General features: G+C 53.4%; 1 protein-coding gene across 5 annotated transcripts in view; it reads left to right on the forward strand.

Annotated features, from left to right (window-relative positions):
- NOS1 (nitric oxide synthase 1) overlaps window positions 1–24,260 on the forward strand; it is a 77,779-nt gene that overhangs the window by 18,794 nt on the left and 34,725 nt on the right. For 2 of the 5 annotated variants that reach the window (XM_062631124.1, XM_062631129.1), the window contains exons 1-3: window positions 445–736; window positions 10,767–11,890; window positions 21,361–21,493. In XM_062631124.1, the coding sequence (XP_062487108.1) occupies window positions 11,163–11,890; window positions 21,361–21,493 (861 nt within the window). In that variant the 5' untranslated portion in view covers window positions 445–736; window positions 10,767–11,162. Of the gene's footprint in view, window positions 1–444; window positions 737–9,327; window positions 9,868–10,766; window positions 11,891–21,360; window positions 21,494–24,260 lie in introns of those variants that run through there. The other 3 variants (XM_062631128.1, XM_062631125.1, XM_062631126.1) reach the window with 2 other exon arrangements.

The raw sequence follows: 24,260 nt of genomic DNA on the forward strand, positions 1-24,260 counted from the left end.
GGGTGAGGAGGAGCCCCTTTGCTCCCTAACCTGCGTGCAGCCCAGGCTCGGTTCTGCCAGCAGAGGTACAGGCAGCTTTGGTGCTCAGGGCATCACAGCGGGGTTGGTGCCATCTGCCCTGGGTGCAGAGAGGGCAGGGGCAGACCTGGCAGCAAGGGAAAGAGGGGGCTTTCCTGCAGCCATCAGCGCACAGCCCGGCCGGGAGCAAGAAGGGGGGTGTGAATGCAGCCTTCCATGGGCCCTGAGGCGGTTGCTGGTGCAGCGGGGCTGGGCAGGGGCAGGCAGAGCCCGGGTCCGGGGCGGGCTGCGGCGCGGAGCTTCCCGGCAACAAGTGGGGGCCGGGGGTTGTCTCTCGGCTGTTTAACTGGGGGGGGGGGGTGTGGAATTGGGGAGGGGGAGAGCGATGCTCCCCGGTAAGGGGAGGGAGGGGGAAGAAAAGCCACGCTGGAAATGAGGTTATATAAAAGATGTATGATTTGGAGAGCAGAGTGTCTCCTAATGAGGGCTGCACCGGCTCGCTCCACACCCATAAAAACCCGGGTTGGACGTCAAAGCGGATTCGTTTCGGTGATGCTGGGATAAAGGGGCGCAGCAAGGACTGGCTCCCTCCCAGCCGAGCCCAGCGCCGCGCCGGGCTCCGTCCGTCCGCCCGCTGCGCCCGGAGCCGCCGGGAGGGATGCACCGGGCGGGGCCGGGGACAGGGCCGGGGACGGGGCCGGCTCCTCTCCGCCGCACGGTAGGTGGGGAGGGCGGGCGGGCTGCCCCCAGCCCCGCACCGGGGCCGCTTCTCCGGGAAACTTTGCGGGGGGATGCGCGGAGCCCCGCGGGACCGTGCGCTCCTTCGGGCGCCCGTCGGAAGCGCTCCCCGGTGCCCCCGGGGCCGCGCCGCGCCGCCGTGCCCTTGGCTGGGGACGGGCACGGGATGGCAGCCGCGGGTGCTCAGCCCCGCCGGTGCGGGCAGCCGGGAGCTGCCTCCGGCTGCAGGAGCCCGGGGTTCGGTGAGGGCAGCCGGGGTGCCCCGGGGGCCCAGCGCCGCGGATGGGAGCGGGGGGCATGGGTGGGGTCTGCCCGGCTAAAGCCGCTTTGCTGGTCCAGCGAGTGGGGCTCGGGTGTTTCTGTGTCCCCCCCGCCGCCCTCCGCACCCCCGGGGCTCCGCTGCAAACTCCGTGCTCGGCTCCCCCCCCCCCTCCATCCGCTTGTCCTTCGGGCTGGGGGGGGGCTGCAGGAACGGAACGAAGCTGCTGGGTATTTCCCTCCCCCGTAACTCTTTGCAGCAAGTTGGGATGGGGCGAGGCGGGCGGCTGGAATGGGGGAGCGGTTCACCGGGGAGGACCCGGCACACACGGGACGGGGAACGGGGCAGTTTGCAGGGGAAGGAAGGGACCGGGACCGGCGGAGACGAGGACCCGGGTGCAGAGATGGGAGGGGGAAGTTGACAGAGGCAGTTTCCCGTGATGGGGAGGGGGTCAGGACTGTTCCCCCCCATCCCCTCCCGCGGAGGGCCCGTGCCGGAGCTGTCCCGGGTGCTGATCGCTGCCCGACAGGAATCGCGACATATCCCCCCCCCCCCGCGACAGCGCGGGCACCATCAGGAGGGGCTCCGTGCTGCAGGAGGTGCCACCACCAGCCCGGCGCTGGGTTGGGGATGACCCGGAGTGTCCCCGGGGCGCTGGGGTGGGAGCAGGGTCCGCATCCATCCCATTAGGGAAGAGGCACCCTAATACGGCTCCAGCCCCCCGAGTGCAGCCCTGGGATGCCCCGCTCAGCACCGCCTCCAGTCCTCCGGAGGGGGTCATGCCGGTTCTTGCCCCTTCCCCCTCCCCAGCCGGGACCTCGATAGTCCCCTCTGAATGCGCTTTAAATGCAGAAGGGAGTTGTCGCAGGAGCAAGGGGATTGAGCCGTGCTTGCCCTGCCTGTGGGCTCCCTCTTGGCTTAGTTTGTGGTAGACAGTAGAATGCTTCTGGTTTTTACTGTCAAAGCAGCAGAAAAAGAGACCTCTGTAGAGGCACATCTGGAGCATCTGGTGCTGGGGTGGGCATGCATCGCCCCATCCAGCTCCAGCCCCACAGAGCCTTTCCCTGCCTCGGCTCCGCAGCCCAGGTGCAGACATTTTCTTCCAATGCTTTCAAGTTATGACTGTCAGGAGGAAATTCTGGCAGCAACTTGACAATGATCTCGCCGAGTCCCCGAGGAGCTGATCCGCCTCCCACCGCAATGGAGGGGAAGTGTCTCCTTCCTTCCCGTGGGAGCACAGGCTGTCTGGAGCGGGAGACGTGGGAGATTGCGGGGGGCAGTTGCAGTGGCTGGGGGCTCGACTGCTTTAAATGCCAGCTCGTCTTCCTTTTCTGCATCCCTAAATGCTGATGGCTCAGGCAGGGATCTATAGGGATCATCACACAAAAGCTGTAGGAAGCTTTTGGGGCAGGGGGGCTGTTCACAGTAGGATCTCCCCAGGATTTCTACCTGCACGTCTTGGTTGGCTATGTCTTTTCTGTTAAAGGTCTTAGTGAGGATGTCCTATCGTAAAGAATTTGGGTTTGCATCAGCGATTTCTTCCTCCCTCTGTTTCTTTCTTGCTTGTAATACCCAGAATATTTCCTTAAGGATGCTACACACACCGTTACATACTCTCCCGTTTTAACGCGTGCATGTGTTTGCAAACAAACTCCCAGCACAAAGTCTCCTCTTATGCAGACCTGGGGTCTGAGGGGCTCTTCCTCTGATCAGACACCTGCACTGGGAGAAGCGCTACATTCCCTCATGAGCAAAGGAGAGTGACAAGTCCTTGTGCCCTTTGAATCCTGCTTATTCCCTCTGCCAGTGCAATGATCATGAGCGAGTACCAGAGAGGCCATCTTAGGCAGAGGGGTTTGGGCTCAATCCTCACTTGCAGTTAACGTTGTGTGCCTACTGATGGGGAGGGGTTGGTCCTCCCCCGGGCACGTTTTACCCCGCTCAGCTTTTTCTTTCCACCCCCTGCTTTGCTCGTGTATTTTGTCTTTTCCATTTCAGTAGAGTATCTGTACAAAGGCTTAGGAAATCTGCCAGATTGCCTAAATCAGTGCCTGAAAACAACTATATATAGTAACTGATAAGTCACATGAGCTCGGCTCGCATAGATTAGCATCTACCTCTCCTGAGTAATGAGAATATTGTTTGATACTTGTTGATACCATCAATTTTTACTAAAGAAATACAATCCTGACAGGAGGGGACCGGTTTTGAAAGGAGGCTCCAAATGAAGCTAAAATGCCTTTGCTGTACTCACGCTGTTCTGATTGTATCGTGTGCATTAAATCAGATCTATATACGAGATCTGATCTCTTGTGCGTAGCCAAAAATAACTGTATTGTGTCCTGAAGAGGGAAGGATCTGTCAGCCCCTTTCTGGCTGAAGCCAGATGTAACATGTTCATTCCAAGTGGATTGCGACGGGCTGTGTGTGATACCTGACCCAATGCGTTGCCACCCTCCACGGCAGCTGTAAAGCAAGCGGAATGAAGTGCCGATGTGATGCCAAGCGAGTGCTTGGGATCTGGCTGTGAGCATGAGAAACACACAGTCTGGAAAGCCCATATGTTAGCAGTATGTTGGTGCTATATGCAGAGTGTGGAAGCCTGCAAGTACTCTGTGTGTGTATATACAAAACCGGAGTATTTATGCTAAGGCAACTCCTTATGCTTGACGAGATCTTGCAATGCTCTTCAAGGACAGGCTCGTCCTAATCCTTTTTTTGCAGAGTCTCAAGTCCATGTTTTCAGACATGCTGAAAAGATGCAGTTCTTCTTTGCCTTGATAGTCATGGAAGCTCAGTAGTCTTTTGAGAGCAGGACCCATCCTTCAAAATGAATGCATCCTTGGAAATACCAATGGCATGTTGTGGTGAGTGACTCCAGTCCCACTGGAGTGCAGGGGGACTGTGGTCCTGGTGTGATGGCCTGCCCCACTGCTGCCTCTCCCCGTAATACCATTATTGAGGAGCAGCATCGTAGGAAGCCAAAATCATCTCCTTTGGCATGGGCAAAACCTCTCTTTCCAAGAGGGGCTGGGGCTGCTGCAGGCAAAGGCAGCATCACCAGCACAGGATTGTCCCATGGGAGAAGGGTTCCTCTCTCTCATGCACTCATAGAACCCCAGACTGGTTTGGGTTGGAAAGGACCTTAAAGCCCATCCAGCTCCAGCCCTTGCCACAGGCAGGGACCCCTTCCACTAGAGCAGCTTGCTCCAAGCCCCTGTGTCCAACCTGGCCTTGAACACTGCCAGGGATGGGGCAGCCACAGCTTCTCTGGGCACCCTGTGCCAGCGCCTCAGCACAATTTAATTTTCAAGGAAAGAGTTAGAAAGGAAACAGAAAATTCCACCTCCCCATCACCCCCAGTCCTGCCTGAATCAGAGCCAGAGCCCTTCCTAGGACATGAAATGGGTCCCAGGAGGCATCCCGAGACCTTTGCTGCTGCTGGTGGTACTATGGCAACAAGTGCTAATGCAAAACCCTAAGAAAAGTGCAGACAGAAACTCAGGAACAAATTGTCTTCCTTTCTGTCTTGCACAGTCACTGAGGATGAGGGTGCATGGAGGGCGCGAGCTCTGCTCTGCCTCCATGGACCCAATTCATCAGCAGGGAATCGCACTTCGAGTCCTCCTGCCCCATTTGGTGTTGAAGAAGGGGGACAGAGAGAATCCCATCGCCTTTCTCACTGGGAGGCTTTCACAGGGAGCTGCTGGCTCATGCCTCCAGACTGAGGAACCCAGGCTTGTGCCGTAAGGAGCCCGATGTTTTCCTGGGGTTTTAAATAGTGACATGAATCACTCTATCAGAAGAAGTTGGTGACAATCAGGTTTATTGCTATTTACTGTCCTAATTGGGCTGCATCTCCCACTGGCTTGATAGAGGAGGCAAATTTGATGCTATTCTGGAAGGATTTTGGGGAGTCAGCAGTAAAGGAGGGGACGAGAATGTGAGCTGCTGAGACGAGCTGGGAGCTCAATTCCTGGACTGACTGAGCTGCGAGCTCTGTCGCTGACTCTATTGATGCCGGCTGGCGGCTCCGGAGCTATTGCAGCTCCAGCCAACCTGCTGTGATTTCTGAATTCCCTTTTCCTTGTTCTTCCCTAAATGGAGCCACAACCCCCCTCTCGTGCTGCGATTGGATTCTGAGACCATCCATCAAGTGGCACTTTCTCATTTATTTCCTATCTACCTGTTTGTCATTTAGGACAAAGTGGTGCGGTGTTAACACGGGTCCCATTTGTCAAACTGGAGTCGCTGGTGTAATTCCAGTCCTCTTGGCAAATTGATGGTGGTGAAATTTGTTTTACAGATGGGCTGAGCCCTAATAAGAACATCAGTTTCAGATGGGGTAAGCGGCTGAACTGACGGATTTATCTAAACTCTGTTTCAGCCACACACCACAGGCGCCAAGAAACAGTAGAAGAGAAATGGCAGGCGTGTGACTGAAATCTGCTCAGCCTTGAACTCCAAATTAAAACAAAGCCTTGTTTCTGTCATCTGGGGGAAAAAAAAAAGGAATTTTGTCAACACAGTTGTCTTGGCAACATTATAGTGATTGCCCGAGGTCTGCTTGGAGAGGCACGGTTTGTATCGGATGGGCTGAAGGGAAGAGGGATGAGGGACTTCATTAAATCACAGCAAAGTTTTGGTGCAGTTCTGCGTCCTCTAGCGTTGGTGCTCCATGGTAAGGAGTGTGCAGGATGCTGGTCTGAATAGAGAACAGAGCATTTCAGCTGGAAGGGACCTAGAATGATCCAACTGTTCACAAGGTGTGCCAGTGGCTGCTCCTGCCAACAGGACCAGGCTTTCCTGGCTGTTAATTCCCTGGAGTGAGACAGTTGGGATGAATATAAAAGGAAGAGTAAGGAGCTGGATCAATGTGTATGTTGTGGGGCTTTAGGGCAGCTCCAGCCCAAAGATGTGGCCATGAGCAACCATGGATTGTTTGGCTTTCCAGAAAGCAACCCCATGATTAGAGGCAAATGAACCCTCTCAGGGAATGGGCATGGATTTATTTACACTGGAATGCAAGCGGTTACATTATTAACTGTTCTTTTACCAGTTATAGATGTGTTTTCAATGCAAACATCTGTGCCTTTCTGATGTGAGGGAGGTGAGGGGGTTTCCAGGACTGAGACCTCAACCATTCATCCTTTGGCAGCATCCTTCTCGAGCCCGCTGCTTCCCGTGGCTGTATGAAGTGGTCCAGCAGCGATGCAGCATCGCTGGACACTGAACACTAGCACCAGGATGTTGCACAGATGGCAAAGTACCTCTTCTTTAATTCACTCCTAGGTGTAAATCAGGTTTATTGGGGACGAACAGACCACTGTGTCCAGGGGGAAACAGCCACTTCCCAGCATGGTGCACTGGGGATGGGAAGGCAGAAGCGGAGTGCGTGGTTTGGCTGTGAAGGAAAAAGGGCTTGCTCCTTCCTGGGAGGATTTTGGCCAGCTTGGTGGGAGGTGGATAATTAGAGATAGCTGGGGGAGCATTGTCTATATAATGTCAGGATTAAAAGGCCACGTACACAGATACATCGTGGCGTCGGTCTGAGCTGAGCGGGAGCTGAGCACAGAACTGCTGGCATGGGCAAGCTGGCTGCCACTGAATCACTTTAATGCTCCATTTTCGGCTGCACAAACACACAGGTTTACAGTAAATGTGCATATGTTGCATCCCATCCTTCCTCATCAGATCCACTGGTGCTCCATGGGTCGTAAAAGTTAAACAGGCATAAATCCATCAGCCCTGGGGTTCTTCCTTGAGCACTATAAATCCCACCAAAACTAATTAAATAGGACAATGGTGTCCATTTAAAGTTGGCACATAGAAATATAAGCCATTACCACAGCAAAGACAAGGCTCAAAATCGATTTGTGAGGGCAAGGGCAACCCAAGTGCCCACGCAGAGGGCTGCTCTTGGGTACATCCTAACTCAGCATCACTTGCAGCCCCTGGCTGGGAGAGTTAAGAGATTGTGTTAAGCTCCTAAGATTGATTTCTCCTCCGCTTTGCTTCCTAAATCAAATCAGCCAATTAACATATGTGCTGGAGTTTGTTGCTTGAAATGTTATCTGGCCGCTCTAAAAGCTTCTTGTTATTGCTTTTCGTATTGCTTGTATGTTAAGCAAATGCTTTCATCACTGCCATAGGGGAACCTCTTCTGCTGCTCTTCCCTGCACTGATGGAACCCTTCACACAGGCGTTGTCAGTGTGGACTGGTGTTGAGATCAGGGTTAACGCTTGTCTGGGGTGCTACAAGTTTGCAGCTCTACAGGGTTTGTTGTTCTGTGATTTGAGTTGGGTTTATGCTTTGGAAAGGGGAAGGAAACTGAGGCAGGGAGTGGGATGGCAATGACCATGGATGTTTATCAGCAAGGAGCTGAACCTGGCTTTGCCAGTGGTTTTGGGCACCTCCTGTGTCTTTCAGGGGTGAAATAAGCATTTCCACCAGACTAGCACTGTGAAACCCTGCTCACCACACTGCTCCCATGGGTTTTGAGGGCTTAGAACTGACATCTCTAGTAGCTTCACATGTATGACCTGGAAATGTGCTACTGCTCTTGGGTTCATAAATCAGACTCTTAATGATGCTCATAGGGAGAACTGAGCTCGTCAGAGCTGAGCAGAGTTCATCCGTGCTGCGAACAGCCCCCATCTCCCCATCACTTCACATGGGGTTGAATCTTTCAGCTTCCCTCTGGGAATGGACCTGCCAACGTACTGGGACACACTGGGAGCTGGGCATGGGGAAGCTCTCACCCATGCTGGGTGTGTGGGGAAGGCTTCCCTGTGCTTCCAGGTGATTCCTGAGCTTCTCCCTCCCATCTTCAGTCTGAGTTTGTGCAAGATTTTGTAGCTGGAAAATGGTTGGACTCAATGATCTGAACGTTATTTTCCAGCCTAAATGATTCTAAGAAAATGCTTGTCCAACTCTTCCCAAAGGAACAGAAAGGTCAGGAGCTTAGGGACAGGTTGTCCTCCATCTCCTTTCCTGCCCTCTGCTTTCTGGAGTTTTTCTGACCTTCTTTACTCTGGAAGGCAACTGAGGAAAAGGAAGGAACAAGTCACCCTTCTTTTCTATAGGGACATGCTGGTCACCTCCAACTCGGAGAAAGCCCTGGCTGGGTGCTTGGGTACCACCTGGAATCTACTCTTTTCTTCTCTTCCCTCTTGTAAGGCAGGTTTTGGGGATGGGGAATGATGTGCACCAGCAATAATTCTGTTCCCTGGGATCCTGCAGGCTGGAGCTGCATATAGGTAACAGATTATAAGCTTTGCTATAAGGCTTTGGAGAGAAGAACTGGAAATTGGCCTGGCAGGAGAAGAGTGAGGGACTGTAAATACTTTGCTATTTGGTGTGGATGAGGCTTAGCATTGCCCCCCTCCCCTGCAAGCACTGCAGTAAGGAGCTGAGACAAGCTGAAAGGCATCATCTCCTCCAGCTGCTGAGCATCTGCCCCCAGGAACTGCTGGAGATGCCTGGTGGTGACAGGGGCTTGCTGTGAGCAGTCAGTCAGGTGGCCCTGGCCCCTTCGATATGGGCATGGTGTGAACACAGACTTCACCCACTGCGAGACGTTCGTAGCTGGTGACTAATCCAGAGCTAACAACAGGGCTGTCCCCTTGAAGGAAGTTGACAGTACTGCACTCCCGTGGTACTTACACTGCTTTCAAAGCCTGGTTCATCCTTCTGGTGTCAGCTAATGCATTAGAAATGAGTCCTGTTCTTGGTGGACCTGCTCGGACGTCAGGGTGATGGTGACCTGGTTTGTAATGGGGACCAGTGGAGGGCCTGAGGGTTGCAGGGCATGTGCTGGTGGGCTGCCAGGAGCAGGGAGAGGAAAGGACAGAGCTTGGTAGGGAGAAGGTCTGTCGGGTCCTGTGGTTTGGCACCGGTACCAAAGAGCCTGCAACAGAGAGGGAAGGCTTAGCTGGGATCCTGTTGCGTCCAGTGCTGCCGGTGAAAGCCGGCTCTGGCTGGGGAAGGGATGGAGGGGATGGAAAGGAAGGAGAAGAGGAACAGGACCTTCCCCATAGAAGCAGATCTCTGCTTCCCTCCATCCTCCCCGGGTATGTGACCTTCCCTGCCCAGATGACCTGAGGACCTGGAGATGTCCTGCTCTGCTGCCCCAAGCCCTGTGAGGTGGCACAAGCCATCGCTGCTGGCAGAGGTCCTGCTCCAGTCACCTTTGCCCAGGGCCACTGGTGGGAAGTCACTGGGCAATTAGGGCTTATGTCACCTGGGTTAATTGGCCCTTGAAGAGGTGACTCCCCACTGACCCACTCAGGTGACATTTACCCTTTGTACATTACTGCTGCTCTGCAGGGATGAGTAATGGCAGGAGAAGGGCAATAGGGGTTAAATCCATCAGCCTGGGTTATCGCTCTCTAATTGCTCTACTCTTTACTTGCCTGTAGAAATCCAGTCTGGGGTCAGCAGCCTTCATCACAGGGGGATTAAAATGCTCAAGTGAGTTAATGCCAGGGCTGGTGTCCCTGCCCTGCTCCGCAGATCCCTGTCTTTCCCATCTGGGAGCTGAAGGGAGCGCCTGGAAGAGGGCGGCTCCGTGTCTGAAAGTTCAAATGCTGCCCTGAATGTGCTGTCTCTGTGCGACAGGAGAGCGTTTGATTTGGCACCCCAGTGCCTCCAGCCTGCAGATCTCGTGCCCTCTGTTCTCTGCCCAAAATGCAGATTTAAAAAGGAAAAGAAGGCATCTGCCTTTCAGTGCACTGCTAAATGTCAGGGCACGGTCCCAGGGAGACACGTTCTCCAGAGCATCTAAGAAACAGGAGGGGGATGCAGAGAATGGGGTTTCAGAGCTGAAGTTAGAGAATGCGAGCAGTGGCGTGTAGGAACCAGGGTCTCATCAGGAGCCAATGAGACGTGGCTCCTCAAGCCACACATGGGCAGTAGAAAGTCATGCCCCGATGCACGAGGTTCCCCCGAGAGCTGGGTAAACTCCCTGCGTGTTCTCCTCTAGATGGGTTTCCATCAGCTGAAGCACTTTGTCTGGGAGCTGCTCAGAGCTGGATGGCAGGGCTGGGCACGGGGGAGTGCGAGCTTTGCCTCCTGTGTCCCTGTGCCAGGCTTGAAATACGGGCAGAGGAGGAGCTGAGCCAGGCTGAGGCTGTGCTCCCTGTAGCCAGGCTTAAAAGCCCTCGCCGTTCCGAGTGCTTTGCTGTAACTCAGGGTAAGGGGAGCTGAATGTCTTCTACTGCCTTGGTTTGCTTGTGGCTGCTGCTAGAAAGAGTAAAACCTTCTTGGTGTGACAGCGCCTATGGAACGGGTTTCATCCTGGGTAGCAACGCACGTCCCTGTCTGCTCACCCCGATCCACCTCAACCATCAGGTTGTTGGATACTCTGGAAAACACACGGAGAGGACATCCTCGGCCGGCACAGGAGCCGGTCTCCATGCACCTCTACCCATTTGCCAGACTGGTAGACATGGTCAAAGCAGGGAGGGTCCGAGCCTGGCTCCCCCTCCCCAGGCTCTCCCCGCACTTCCCCATCCTCTGCCGAGCAGATGGTGCTGCTTTTGGCAGGGAGGGGTGGAGGAAACAAAGCCCAGAGCAATGGGGAGCTGCAGCCTGGCTCCAGCGCGCAGCCTGAGGGGTGGCATGTGTGGGGCCAGGCAGATGCACGGGGGTGTCTGTGGCGCGCCGAGCCCCGTGCTGCGCCGGCACTTAACGCCTGCCCTGTCTCACTTCTCTTTCTCCTTTGTTGTTTGCTTCTCTTTTCCTTTCCAGCTGAAGAGGCTCGTGCACTGCTTACAGGGATGTCGGTGAAGTGAGCGGGCTGCATCCCCTCCTCTGCCCAGCGCAGGACCAGAGGCTGACTGGAAGCTGGCATGCTGTCCCCTCCAGCCCCTGCGATGCCCAGCCCTGCTCCTAGCCTTGCTTTCCACCGGTGATACACCCTGTTTTCCCCTGGCTGCATTACAGAGACAGGCAGCAGTGAGTATGCTGAAGAAAACCAGCCTGCAGCCAAAGCCCAGAGGAGTTCTGCAGTGAAGCTGGTTGCTCAAAAGCCAAAGAGTTGTCCCTTCCCCACCTTGGTGTGGACAAGCATCTCAGACAGTGAATTCCTCTGTGCTCCACGAGTGCCAAGGTCCTGGTCTGCAGGCTCGAAAAAGAGGGGCTGCCATGGAAGAGAATGTGTTCAGCGTGCAGCAGATACAGCCCAACGTCATCTCGGTGAGGCTCTTCAAGCGCAAGGTGGGCGGCCTCGGCTTCTTGGTGAAGGAGCGCGTCAGCAAGCCACCCGTCATCATCTCCGACCTGATCCGGGGAGGGGCTGCAGAGCAGAGTGGCCTCATCCAGGCTGGGGACATCATTTTAGCCGTCAATAGCAAACCGCTGGTGGACGTGAGCTATGAGACCGCGCTGGAGACGCTGAGAAGCATCGCCTCCGAGACCTACGTGGTCCTCATCCTGCGGGGCCCCGAGGGCTTCACCACTCACCTGGAGACCACTTTTGCAGGCGACGGGACACCAAAAACCATCCGCGTCACCAGACCCCTCTGCCCGGCTCCGAAGGCGGTTGACTTGTCCAACCCAAGCCTGCACAGCAAAGAGCAGCCGCTGCCAGCAGCCGACCGCACCATGGGCTCCCTGTGGACAAGGGAGATTGGGCAGGAGGTGGAGCCGATGGTCCATGTTAACGGCGTCGTTACCGGTGGCAAAGGGCAGGGCAGTGGAAAGGGGAAGGCGGGTGCTTGCAGCTACCCTTGCCTCAACGGTGGCGTGGAAGACAATGAACTTCTCAAAGAAATCGAGCCTGTCCTGGATCTCCTGAAGAGCAGCAGTAAGGACAGCGATGGAGATGCACCCTCCAAGGTAGAGACAAGAGATATAGAAGTCCAGGTAGACTGGTAGGTCCCTAAATAACTTTTTTACCTTTGGTGGAATGTGGTGGTTTTGGCTACCCAACGCGGCTGGTTTGGGTGTTGGTGAGCAGCTCTCCACAAACGGCTGCTGTCTGACACAGCAGGACGGAGGTGGAGAGGAAGGGATGGGGAAAAAAGGGGGAAACAGTTGATGAAGGGAAGATAAAAGTAATGGAAGATTTGGAATAGGTGGTGGGAGAAAGATGTAAGCATGGGAAATGGGGTAGACAGCAAGAGTTGTGTCTCATGTAAAGCTGAGCTGTGTGATGTGGTGGGTCACCGGCTGGACTGGGATTTGTTTCTGTTCCATGTTCTTGATCTCATTTGTTTTAAGCTGAAACACAATCCCGTGCCTCAGTTTCCCCACCTGCCAAATAAGATTCATGGTGTTGTCTGTCCTTGCTGTGCTGCGTTAGAGCTCTCCAGTTGAAATCTGCTATTGATTAGCTGCCAGAGAGGGAGAAGGAAGGTCAGCCTGGCAGGGTGTGATGCTTCCCAAGAGAAACGAGTTTCAAAACCTTCTGTGCTTTTGGCAGTCAGGATCTTGCTTGGGGAAGGGAGAGGGGAGCCCTGGTCCAGCTCCAGCTGAAGCCAAGGGGACCTCAGTACAAGGCCAGTGGGACCTGCCTCGGGTGCTCTATTTCCTCAAAGGAGGGAGATGTTTCCCACCAAGAGCTCAGAAATGGCCATCTCTTGTTGACACCCAACAGCGGAGCTGCCTGCTCATCCCCTCCGCTCTTTCTAGATCAAGCTATTTCTACACATATATGCATGTATCACAAAGATGGGGACGTGTGTGCTTGCCCCATAGCTTCTTGAAAAGGGTGAAGTCCCATTGTGCGGGTGGAACCGCTTCATTTCCGATACCTATTTCTGCAAGGGGCCATGTGTGTGGTGGTGTCCCCCTGATCTTCCTCAGCATTATGTAGCCCATCTCTGCGGAGCCGAAGCAGCTCCCTGTGGCCCTTCATGCTTTGCAGAAGCTGTTGTTAGTGCCTGTTTCTATTTCTTGGTGCCAGCTCTCTTGCCTCCTGGCTGTTTGTTAGCAATGATAGGTTGCCTTCTCCTGTTGCCTTTCCCCAGGTCCCTGAACACATTTCAGCAGTGTCAAGTGCTGCGGCAGGCTGTGGCTGCCCTCACTTATTGACTGGCTGTGAAAGGTTCGCCTGAGCTGGTATCTCGGTCCAGTGACAGAGGGATTTGTAATTCCAAGCTCCCCTCCTGCACCTGCTTCCTTTGGGAGGGGGAAAGATTGTATTCATCCATTCTATCGGCTACAACAAGAGGGGAAAGGCAGAGCTGGGGAGGAGCAGGACCCCTGTGGTGCACAGCTCGGTGCCAGCGCCCAGGCTGAGCTCCCAATGGCTCCCGTCGCAAACCAACACCCGCGCTGTGTGTTTCCCATCTTCGTTCCTGCTTTCCCAAATGATGCGTTATCCCTGCTCAAAGCCCGTTGGGGTGGTCACACTGAGTCAGAGGGAAAACAAATCTGCTCAGCTCGGTGCCCGTGGCGGGTGGCAGACGTCTGGGAAGAGCAATGGGACAGGGTATGCTGGGGACACCCTCCCCTGCCATCCCTTTTCCCGTCTTGTACTTTTGGCTGTTTCAGAAGCAGTGGGGTTTGGTCTCTGCTGTGCAATAGGAGGTAGTTTAACCCCTGAGCCCAGCACTCTCTTTGGAAGGCTGAGGGTTACCTCCTCAGACTGCATATCCTTTAATCCAGTATCAAGCCATCCCGGGGGGACCTGGTTTTACCAAACAAAGGATTGGAGCCTTGACAGGGCTGTGCTTCACTACAGGTCCAGAGAATGTGCAGGGGTGCTTAAAGATCCCCTCTCTGCCTCTGGGTTTGCTTAGGCTGCTGTAGGGGGGGTCGCAGGCCAGCAAATCCCCCAGGGGACACAATCCCAAGCGCTGATACCAGGTACAGCCTCACCCTTCAAACTGTGTCCCCATCCCACCAGCTGCAGGTCTCTGAGGGAATTCTGCTCCAGCTGGGAGAGGGAGGAAAATTGTGTGTTTTTTCCTTTGAGGAGTCGCTTTTCCTCAGAGATTAAACCCAAACACTTTGAATTCACTTAAACTGAAGGATGCGAAACCAGGAGGAATATCAGCAAAGTGGGTACTCCACAAGGCTGCACTCATTCTCTTTTCCGGTACCATTTAAAGAAGTATCTCTATAATCTATGTACCTTGGGACTGAAAATCCACTTTTCAGTCAAAATCAGTCTTCTGCACAATGAAAAGCTGCAGCCTGTCTCTTGCGGTAGGACTCTATGGATGAGGAGACCTGGGCTTGAGCAGAGACATGGGGAAGGAGATTTACTGCAGGCAAAACTTGTTGAGAGCCGCTCTGCCAGGTAAAGGGCATTTTCCAGCCACCTTTCCTCCCACTGCTGCGATGTGCTGGGGGTGATTCATCTCCTTGGCTTGGTCTCAGGCAGAGCTGGGGCATCCTGAAGGTCTTCTGCAGTGAAAGTTTTCTTGGTCCATAGAAGGAGTGCAGGAAGGTCAGGGAGCAATGGGGAGCGGATAACTGGGGGGACTGTTGCTTGATGTCAAAGAGATGTCCGAAAGAATAAGCGAGCCTTGTCAGATTGATGCAGCTCTCGTGCCGTAGGCTCTGACTTCTGCAGGTTGGGGGGGAGCATCAGGGCTGGCATTAATCAAAACAAGAACAGAGCTCTGCCAGGACAACAGGAGGGTGTAAAACCTTGAGCTTGACACCTACAGCCTGGACCACTTGGCCATTGATCCATTGGTCTCGGTACCAATCCTGTTCTGTCTCTCTCTTTGCCTGGTGCTGAGCTTCACAGCCTGCAGCACTTTGTCAAACTGAATTTGGCTTGCAGAGCCATGACAGCTTTCCTAGGGCAGAAAGGAATGGTGCATGTCCGAGGGTTTCACATGGAGCCAAACGCTTCTTCAAGGTGGGCTTTGCCAAATGGGGTTCTAACTACACCTGATGCTTCAGGCTTCCAACCCATGTCTCTAATGTTAATTCCAAAGAAAACTGGGAACGGTGAAGTTTGCACTGGGGGGGAAGTCAGTTCTTCTCCATCTGCTGCACCCATGCTCTGCATGTCCCTGCAATGACCTGGCGTTTGCTCCAGCTGTAAGGTGCCCTGTATCCATGGCGCGTGCCCTTGGGATGGGCTGTGACCACGGCTCAATGTCTGCTACTTGGCTCAAGCCATCTGCAATGAAGTCAATCACAGCACAGAGCATGGAAGTGGGGTGCAAGGTATGATGAGAGCTGGCATTTCTGCCATGAGCCTCACCGTGGGCTAGAAAACAAAAATAGAGTTTGATTCACTCACTGCCAGCTAAGCCAGGTCTGTTTTCCCTCTGCGCTCTAGGGAGATTGTCATGTCCCATCTTCCCTCCCTCTCTCCCCTCCGCTCAGTTGCCAGTATTTATTTTCCTTCTCAGGTCTATTCCATAACATGAACAGCATGATGGAAACATGGCAGGTCGGGTCCAAAAAGCAGCATCAGCAGCCCCGAGAGGGAGCAGCGTGCTGAGAGCAGGAATCCTGTTTATGAAGGTTTCAGGCTCCATCCTGCACTGGAACAAACCCCATAATTTTGCAGTTCTCCAAGAGAAAATTCTCTTCCTCCCACCTCCTTCGCTGCCGCCAAAATCTCTTTGTGTGCCTCAAAACATTTCATTTGCATTTCTGATGTCTTCATTATTCTGTACTTGGACACGAGAACTTGAAAACCTCTGCAATGAAAAGGCTCCCTGAAACTCTCATGTCATTGCCATGCTGCAAAGTGGAGAAGGAGGAAGCTTTGCCTGTGAATAACCCTCCCCTTCTCCCTCGGTGGATCCTTCTTCCTCGTCACTCTGACTACATCAGTCTAATCCAAAGAGGCATTTTGTGCCCAGTGTCAGCATATTCCACCCAAATACACCCCCGTGGGGCCTTCTCAGACCAGTCTCCAAGGCACCCTTCACGCACTCGGCCCCTGTGCTGATGTACTTCCATCCTATGGGGTGCCATACTCTCCTTGTACATGGTCCCAGCAGACAAACCCACATCCCGTGTGCCCTCCTGGCAGACCTAAACTGTGTTTGGCCTCCAAAGAAGATGCTGAAGCTGGAATGCCCCAGGGCTCTTTGGGCATGGTTGGGAAGGGACGAGCGTGGTGGTTGTAGGTTGCATCTGACACCGGCTGATGAATGTTGAACAATGCTGATGGGACTTTGGGATGACTTGGGTCTGTTCCAGGTCTTTCTGTGTCAATGCCTACTCCAATGGCATTTACCAACCTCATATTTCATAGGTCTCTCCCCAGAGCTGCTCTGTGTGGCTTGCCATGCTCATTAGTCCCTAATCACAGCACTGGGCACAGCCCAGCAATGCTCTCACCTTCCAGGGCACAAGACCTCCTTCAAGCCATGCCATGTACTTGTTGGTGAGGCTTCTCTTCTCTTTCCTTGGTGCTGTTCAAGCTCCCCTTTCTCGTTTAGGAAGAGGTTTCTTGCTTTGGTTGCTCTGCAATTGTCTGCTCAGGGCATATTGCCCCTTTGGGAGTTATTTCTGCTTCCAACATTCCCGCTTCTTCTGGAGCTCTGCTCCATCTTCTGCACCCCGCAAATCCCAGGTCCTGCCCAAGCACTTCTCCTGCCTCTCACTCGAACGGGTGCTGTTGTGGCAGACCTTGTTTTAACCCTCGAGGTGAGGAGTCTGCAGCAGCAAGCTTTCACAGCCTGGTTTGGGTTGAAGGGACCTTAAAGCTCATCCGGCTCCAACCCCAGCCACGGGCAGGGACCCCTTCCACTAGAGCAGCTTGCTCCAAGCCCCTGTGTCCAACCTGGCCTTGAACACTGCCAGGGATGGGGCAGCCACAGCTTCTCTGGGCACCCTGTGCCAGCGCCTCAGCACCCTCACAGGGAAGAGCTTCTGCCTAAGAGCTCAGCTCAGTCTCCCCTCTGGCAGGTTAAAGCCATTCCCCTTGGCCTGTCCCTACAGGCCCTTGTCCAAAGCCCCTCTCCAGCTTTTTTGTCAACCCCTTTTAGGTATCCAGATTTTCCAGTGTTACAGACTGTGAGCTGCCAAAGGAGTACGCTTGCAAGGGGATATTAACTTCTGAGGATGCAGTGCCCTTTGGAGTATGTTTTTCTGTGGGGCAAAATAAAGGTGAGGCAAGAGGTTTTTACCCCAGCCTCTTAGCACTGGATGGAGGAGCAATGTGCAGTGCAGCTTTGCAGCCATCTCCAGCGACACACCAGGAGATGAGCAGAAAGCAAGATAAAGGTATTTCTCTCCCAAAGCTCACACGAAGCAAGGTGTGCACGTTTGAGCTTCCCAAGCTCAAGTGTAGGGTTTTCAGCCCCATGGACAAGGGTTTGGGGTGAGTCCATCCCCATGGTCACAGCAGAGTGCTGCTATTGGCATCATGGCACAACAGCTGTCATCCCAAGTGTGGACAGCAGCATCCTTATCTGTTCACCCAAACGGGCCCTGGGGATTGCAGCAGCCAGCAGTATCTCTGCCTGGGAAATCAGAGAGATTCTTCTGCCAGGCAAATTCAAAGGAGCAAAGTGACAAACTTTCTTTTTTTTTTGCTCATTATTTTTCCAGTTTCCTTTTTGGAAAAGCTTTGGAGGGATTTCAGAAACGGCTGCCTCAGCAGCATCACTCCAAGCACTGCAACATCATCAAATTAGTCAAAAGCAAACAGTGGTGCCTCTCATTTCTCCCAACAGCCAGATGCTCTTCCCGAGGTGAGGCAGCATCCACGGCTCTGCCTTTGCACCAGCGGGGGAGGGCAGGATTCCTCTTGCTTTTTTTAAGTAACAGATTTTGCTTTTGGAACAAAAGACAACTTCAAACGCGGTCCTTTCCCAGAAACCTGCTCTGAACCCAGAGGCCTTGCTGATAGTATGTAATAGACCTGGCAGCAGGTCAGAGAGGGATCTCGGGAACCGGGATCTGGCCTTTGGGAGAGTTCAAACACGTACCTCCAAGGACACATCTTCAGCATTGCCTCCAGTGCCTCAAAGACTATAAAGGGGTGATTTTAATGTCTCCAAAGGCTGCGGGATCCAAGGGCAAGCTCCCTTCTTCCCTGCGTGGCTGCAGACAGGGCTGTTTCCATGGCAGCTCCCTGTAGGGGTCCAACCCGGCTGCCCTGGGGGAACTGCATCCTCCCCATTGCCTACCAGGAACCCATGAGCCCTTTGGGCTCTCCTGTTGATAAAGTGCTTTTGGAAACGTTATCTGGAGACTGAGCTCGGGCAAGTGTTTTGGCCATTCTGCCCCCCTCCTTGACTATGTGAGCAGCATCCTCATGGGAATAGGGCAGGTCACCCTGTGTCTCTTCTGGGCAGTGAGGAAGCCAAGTCAAGAGAGGAAAATAACTTACCCCAAAGATCCTGATCCTGTCTGACCTCACAAACACAAACCAGGCAGGAAATACCTGTAAAATGAAGGAATTGATCAGTTTTATGTCTTTTTCCCATCTGGGCTAGGCTTGGGGTGAGGCTGTGGCTGCTCTGAATGGGCTTTTCTCTTTGTCTCTCTCCAAAAGACAGAGCTGGATGCTTCTGGGCAGCCTTATCCATGACAGGTCTACCCTAGCTCAGCACAGGGGCATGCACTCGTGGTCATGGCAGCTCATCAAGAACAGCACTACACAAGGCTCTCTGCCCCTGTGGCAAACACACAATGGGATGTGGAACATTTGCTCCTGAGCATTCAACCTTTAATGCCCACCCGGACTTCCCTGCTCCTCTGTCGGGTGATGCTCAAGGCCAGTGAATGGGAACGGGGCTCTGCTCCAGTAATACTTGTAATACACAAAGTAGCCAACTACAGCGATGACTTAATTCAAGCATCTGGTCCTTTCCCCTGCAGTTGGCACAGGCTGCAGCATTTATGGCTTTGCTGGTGTGCAGACAATGAGATTCCGCATGCTGCCTCCCAGCCGAGACCTCCGGCTGCTGCTGCTGCCGATTGATGGATTCCTCTCCAAGGTTCCCTCGTGTCATCAAACACCCGTTTGGACAGGCTTTAAACAGGCAAACACCTTCCTGGAAACAGCAGGTTGTGCCAGGCGCCTGCAGGCATGTGCTCAGTGTCATTCTGGAGGTGCCTGTGGGATACCTGGCACGCTGGGCTCTGTCTGCCCAAGCCTCTCCTGGCTGCATAGAGGCAAAGGCTGTGCCCCCGGAGAGGCACTGTGTTCCTCCTGGAAGCAGATTCCCTGTGTCGAGTCCCAGGCACCAGTAAAACAAAGTTATTTCTTCTATTGCCTTAGGGATTTAGTGCTTGTGTCTTGATTTCTTGATGGACATTGTGAATGCTCCATCCCTGGCAGTGTTCAGGGCCAGGTTGGACAGGGCCTTGGGTGACGTGGCCTAGTGTGAGGTGTCCCTGCCCATGGCAGGGGGTTGGAACTGGATGATTTTAAGGCTCTTTCTAAGCCAAACCATTCAATGATTCTTTAATTCTATGATTTTGGGCCAGTTACAGGGAGGACAACTTCGCGAGTGCTTGTAGCGTTGTAGCATCAGCTACAAGAGATGGCTCATGTATGCCCATCATTTCATGTGCTTACTAGCTTGGTGTTGACCTGCCTTCACTCTCCTAGATATAATGGGAGAGAAGGTATGGATGTGCAGCCATGGAAATTGGTATTCTCTGGGATATTTAATAGCTGGCCTTAACTTTGAGGGAAAAGCCAGATTTGCTGAATGTTCATCCTGCTAATTCCATGTCTTGCTGCTGGGAATTCTCTAGATGGAGGTAAGCTGGATGTGCCAAGAGACCCTCAAACCTCCCCTTTGGATGGGCTGGTAGAGGGCAGAGTGGGTACATGGCTGTCCCCAGCCCTGGGGGACCTGCATGGTTGTCGAGTGCTCCCGGCAGTGCCTCCACCGTGCAGCAGAGAGCCAGGACCTGTTGTCTTTGGCTGTGGTTGTGTGGTGCAATGGGTGGGGTTTCTTGTGCTTTATCTGATTGAAACCCTTCCATGTATTCGCAGCAGCCAAGTCACAAAAGAACAGCTTTCAGGGCTTGGGGGGGGGGGGCTAGAAAACCCAGTAGAAGCTGTCTCTATGGCTCTGTACCTCCCTGCTTGCATCAAGCTGGCCACTATCACCCTAAGGCAGCCGTTGTTTGGAAGGTATCCAGGAGCTGAGTGTAATATTTTGGCAGCTGAAAATTGCTCTGTAAAAGCAGAAAACATACAGAAAATCTAGTTCACAGGGAGATCATCTTCAAGTGAAGCGTTTCCTTTAAACTGTTCCTAAAGATGCGAACTGGGGGGCAAGGAGGACTCTGAAATGGAATTTGTCTTGTACGTATTGTGTCTTCCTGTGACGGTATCAAAAGGCTGAGTTGGTGTGAATTATGCCCTGAGTGTGAGTGTCCTACTTCGGTCGGTGCCCAAAGCCCACCATCATTAATGGGAAGGGTCATTATTGACTTCAGTGGGCATCTGGAAGACTTGCAAGAACTGACAGCAGGAGCAAAGCAATTGCCAGAGCACATTACCTCGATGGTCTGTTGGGCAAGGGCAGGGTGGCTGCGAGCTGTAGGGCTGTACCCATCCTGGTCTGTGGCCCGTGCAGTTAAACCCATGGTGCTCCTTCCCACGTGTGGCCTCACCAGAGTGGTTGGCATCTTTGGTGCAGATGCCACAGCTTCCTTTCTCTGACTATCCTGTCTCTAAACCCCATTTGTTTTTCTCCTTCGTGCAGGCTCATATGGCAGTGGTTTTCCATCACCTGCTTCGATGGCATTTAACAGCCTCCCTGACATCCCATGGTACATTCCCCAGGCAAGACGTGCGTGGTAGACTGTGGGCACCGTGAGTTACACCAGCTCACGCTGGGGGTGTCCTCAGTCCCCCAGCCTTACCAACATCCTCTGTGGAGGCAATCCATCAGTTTGCTTAAGGAAAATCGCTTGCGCTCACCAGCCTTTGCAGCATCTCTAAAGGTCAGGAAGAAGAGAGATTGCTGTCTCTTCCTCCTGGGAGCCACCTATTTTATCTTGGCTTATTTTTTTCTCTCTTTGCTCATAAACACCAGCTGGTTTCGCTATGAGGTTTCACCATGAGATTTTGCAGCTGCAAGCGCGTGCGGCTCTCCTTCCCCCAGCGCCATGCTTGCTTTCACAGGGCTCCAACTTGGTTTCGGGGTGCAAAGGCTCCGGTGTGTAGAGGCAGTGTCAGGCAGGGGTTTCCTGTTGTTTTGCAAGCACTGTGCTTGCCTGTGCAGCAGGATTTCTGCTGTGCTTGGATTGCCTTCGCTGCGGTGATTCATCGCCTTGGCCGAGGCAGAGCATTTCCTCCCCTCCTGCAGGGCGATGCGCGAGGTTTTGCTCCTTCGTGGGAAACAGCTGGAGCAGATCCTGGAGATACCACTCCGGGACCTGGCCCATGGTCCCGGCACCCAGCCACCCTCCAGCCCGCTGACCCCAATGGTTTTTAACCCTTCAGTTTCAGGGAAGGGGAAAACAAGCTGCAGAAAGCTTTACCAGCCGGGATGGAGAACGACCGTGTCCTCGGTGACCTGTGGGGAAAGAGCAACGTGCCTGTGGTCCTGAACAACCCCTACTCCGAAGCAGAGCAGGTAAGAGCCCATGGTTTGTGCTGGTTTGGGTGGGAAAAGGGTTTGGGGGTACATAACCCATCCTGGTGGGCTCTCACACCACAGAGAACATGCAAGGACTACATGTGCTACCCTGAAGGCCTTTGATCCCAAGAGCTGCAGTTGATGGAGCATAGAGACTGTTTGAATGAAGCCGAATTCCCTGTGGTGTAAGCAGGGTATAGGTTACTGGAGAATGATGCTCTTCATCCAGAGGGTCAGACTGGGATGGGAGCACAGGGACCAGGACTTTGACACCTCCCTTGGGACTGTTGTCTGTCTTTGCGGCTAAGAGCCAAGCTGCGTCGTTACAGTCGTTTTGATTCATATGATGGTAATTCGATAGAGCACTTCAGACAATGTGCTCGACGGTGCCTTTTCATCTCCTCACATTCCACAGGCATAAATTCTCAGGCTTCCCTGTCAAAAGGGGATTAGGTCTCCGTCTGTAGCAAAGCCAGAGACGTAAAGGCAGACCCTGCCAGGCCAGAAGGATCACCTTGGGAAAAGCATGACGTGTGTGAGCATTGCCAAGCATGTTCAGGCAAACGTGTCTCCCTGATGGGATTAATCAGCACCAGGGCAGGACACGGTGACCAGTTTGAGGACCACTTTGATGTAATGTTCACCTCCACTTTTGCGGCACTCACAGTGTTGGAGACCCCCTGTGAAGGTGTTGATGAACATGACGGCAGCTGAGATACTCCTGTCCATGGCAGACTTGCTGCATGGCTTTAACCAACTTGGTTGGATGCTTAGATGCAGTTAGGAGCTTATTTCCACCTTGCCTTGGCTGTAGCTCAGGGTTGTGGCCAGGTCTTCCAGCAGCATAAACAACTTTATGGTGGTTATCATCCTACACACAGCTGGGTGTATCCAAGCGCTGCATCACCCTTTGCTCAGCTGTTGGAGAGATGTCCCTGGGCAGCCCCATGTCCCACTGCATGGTTAATGCACTGTGGCAGGTATCACGAGCCCATCTTGCCCAAGGACAGGTCAGAGCTCTGGTCCCTTTGCCCCAGCTCTGGAAAGACACTGTCTTGCCTCCTTCGCTAAGCTCCTTGCATGTACGTGTCTGTTACTGTAAGCACTTTATAACCTTCTATGTTCAGAGCTTAATTTCTCTCCGTGTAAGGGCTGCCAAACCTCCCAGTCTTAAGCTGCTAATAAACTCTTTAGGTTTTTTTTCCCACTAGATATGCAGCTTTCTTTTCATCCTCCTTATCCCCAAATCGATGTGCCTGCACTTCTGAAGGCAGCTTGGGTTTTCCCTCATGCTTCCCGCAGTCATTCCCTAGGGCTGCATGCGGTCAAGGCAGCTGAACTTGTAAGCAGCAGTAACTACTGTGAACACAGGGAAAGGCCAAGCAAAGTGTGAGCTCTTCTTACACATTGTCCTTTGCAGCAGGATTTGGTGGGGTTTACAGCTTGGCCAGGCGGGGAATGCTGACTGAGGCTCATAATAAGGAGCTGAAATACCCACTGGGCATCAATCCATACCCCTTGTTTCTTGCAAAATTGGGCACTGTGTTTTGCTTGTTTCCCAGGAGCCCAGTTCCTCCTGGCCCTAAACCTGAGTGATGGCAAAATGCTGTGACTACACCAGCCCAGGTCCTACGTGAGTCCTATTTCAGCCCACACGGATTGATTTGTTAGGAGCTCCAGGGTAACCAGTGGTGTGTTTGTCCGTGGAGCTAGGAGGGGAAGGCAGTCATGTCAGCTCCATGCTTGTAAGGATGATTTACAGCTTTATAAAAGCAAAAAACCCACACTTCCAGCCAGTGGGGTTAATGCAGGCTGGAAGGAAACGTCAGCATGGCAATAGATGGAGAAGAGAAGCTATGTGGGAACCTAAGAGCAGCTGCCAGTGCCAAAAGGGGCTGACAACAAAGCTGGAGAAGGACTTCAAAGCTTCAGCAGGGACTGTAGTGGTAGTACAAGGGGTGATGGGTTCAGACTTAAACTGGGGAAATTTAGGTTGGAGATAAGGAAGAAATTCTTTATTATGAGGAGGTGGCAGAGGAGCTGTGGCTGCCCCATCCCTGGCAGTGTTCAAGGCCAGGTTGGACACAGGGGCTTGGAGCAAGCTGCTCTAGTGGAAGGTGTCCCTGCCTGTGGCAGGGGTTGGAGCTGGGTGAGCTTTAAGGCCCCTTCAACCCAAACCAGGCTGGGATTCTATGATATCTATGACCTGGGCTAACACTGCAGACCTTGTCCTCCTGCAGTCAATGAATTTCGGCAGGACAATACATGCTCCTGAAGCGCAGGTGGGAAGCAGGAGGAAGGCTGAGGACCTGTAGAGCTCACTCAGGTCTGCAGCGAGGAGGATGCTCCCTGTCTTTCCGGTTCCAAGAGCCTCCCAGGGCTGGGTGCATTTCTCCCCTGTGTCTGTAGGAGCTCAGACAGCTCCCAAGCTGTGTGCTGATGACAAGTGCCACCACGCTCCCGTGTAAAAGCTGTTTGCATAATGCACGTGCGCCCCGACTGCTGCATCAGTCTCTCCGTTTGTCCCACTCCTGAGTCACTAACACTGCAGCTGCCTAATTAAAGCATGAAAAGATCTCATACAACCTCCCTGACAGAACCAGGGGTAGTGTTTGGCTTCAGCTTTGCCGTGTGGGAAGGCGAATACACACATACGCACACGGAGCTCCTTCCCAGGCTCTCCTGGGTGTCACTCTCTCCGTAGCTGCTCTGTGCTGTGGTTGCCAGATGTGGCACCTCTGCTTCTTGTAGGTGGTGTCTCCTT

The sequence above is a fragment of the Pezoporus occidentalis genome, unplaced genomic scaffold (genome assembly GCF_034315485.1).
Source record: "Pezoporus occidentalis ecotype Australia unplaced genomic scaffold, CSIRO_AGI_Poc_V1 ctg37, whole genome shotgun sequence".
NCBI lineage: Eukaryota > Metazoa > Chordata > Aves > Psittaciformes > Psittacidae > Pezoporus > Pezoporus occidentalis.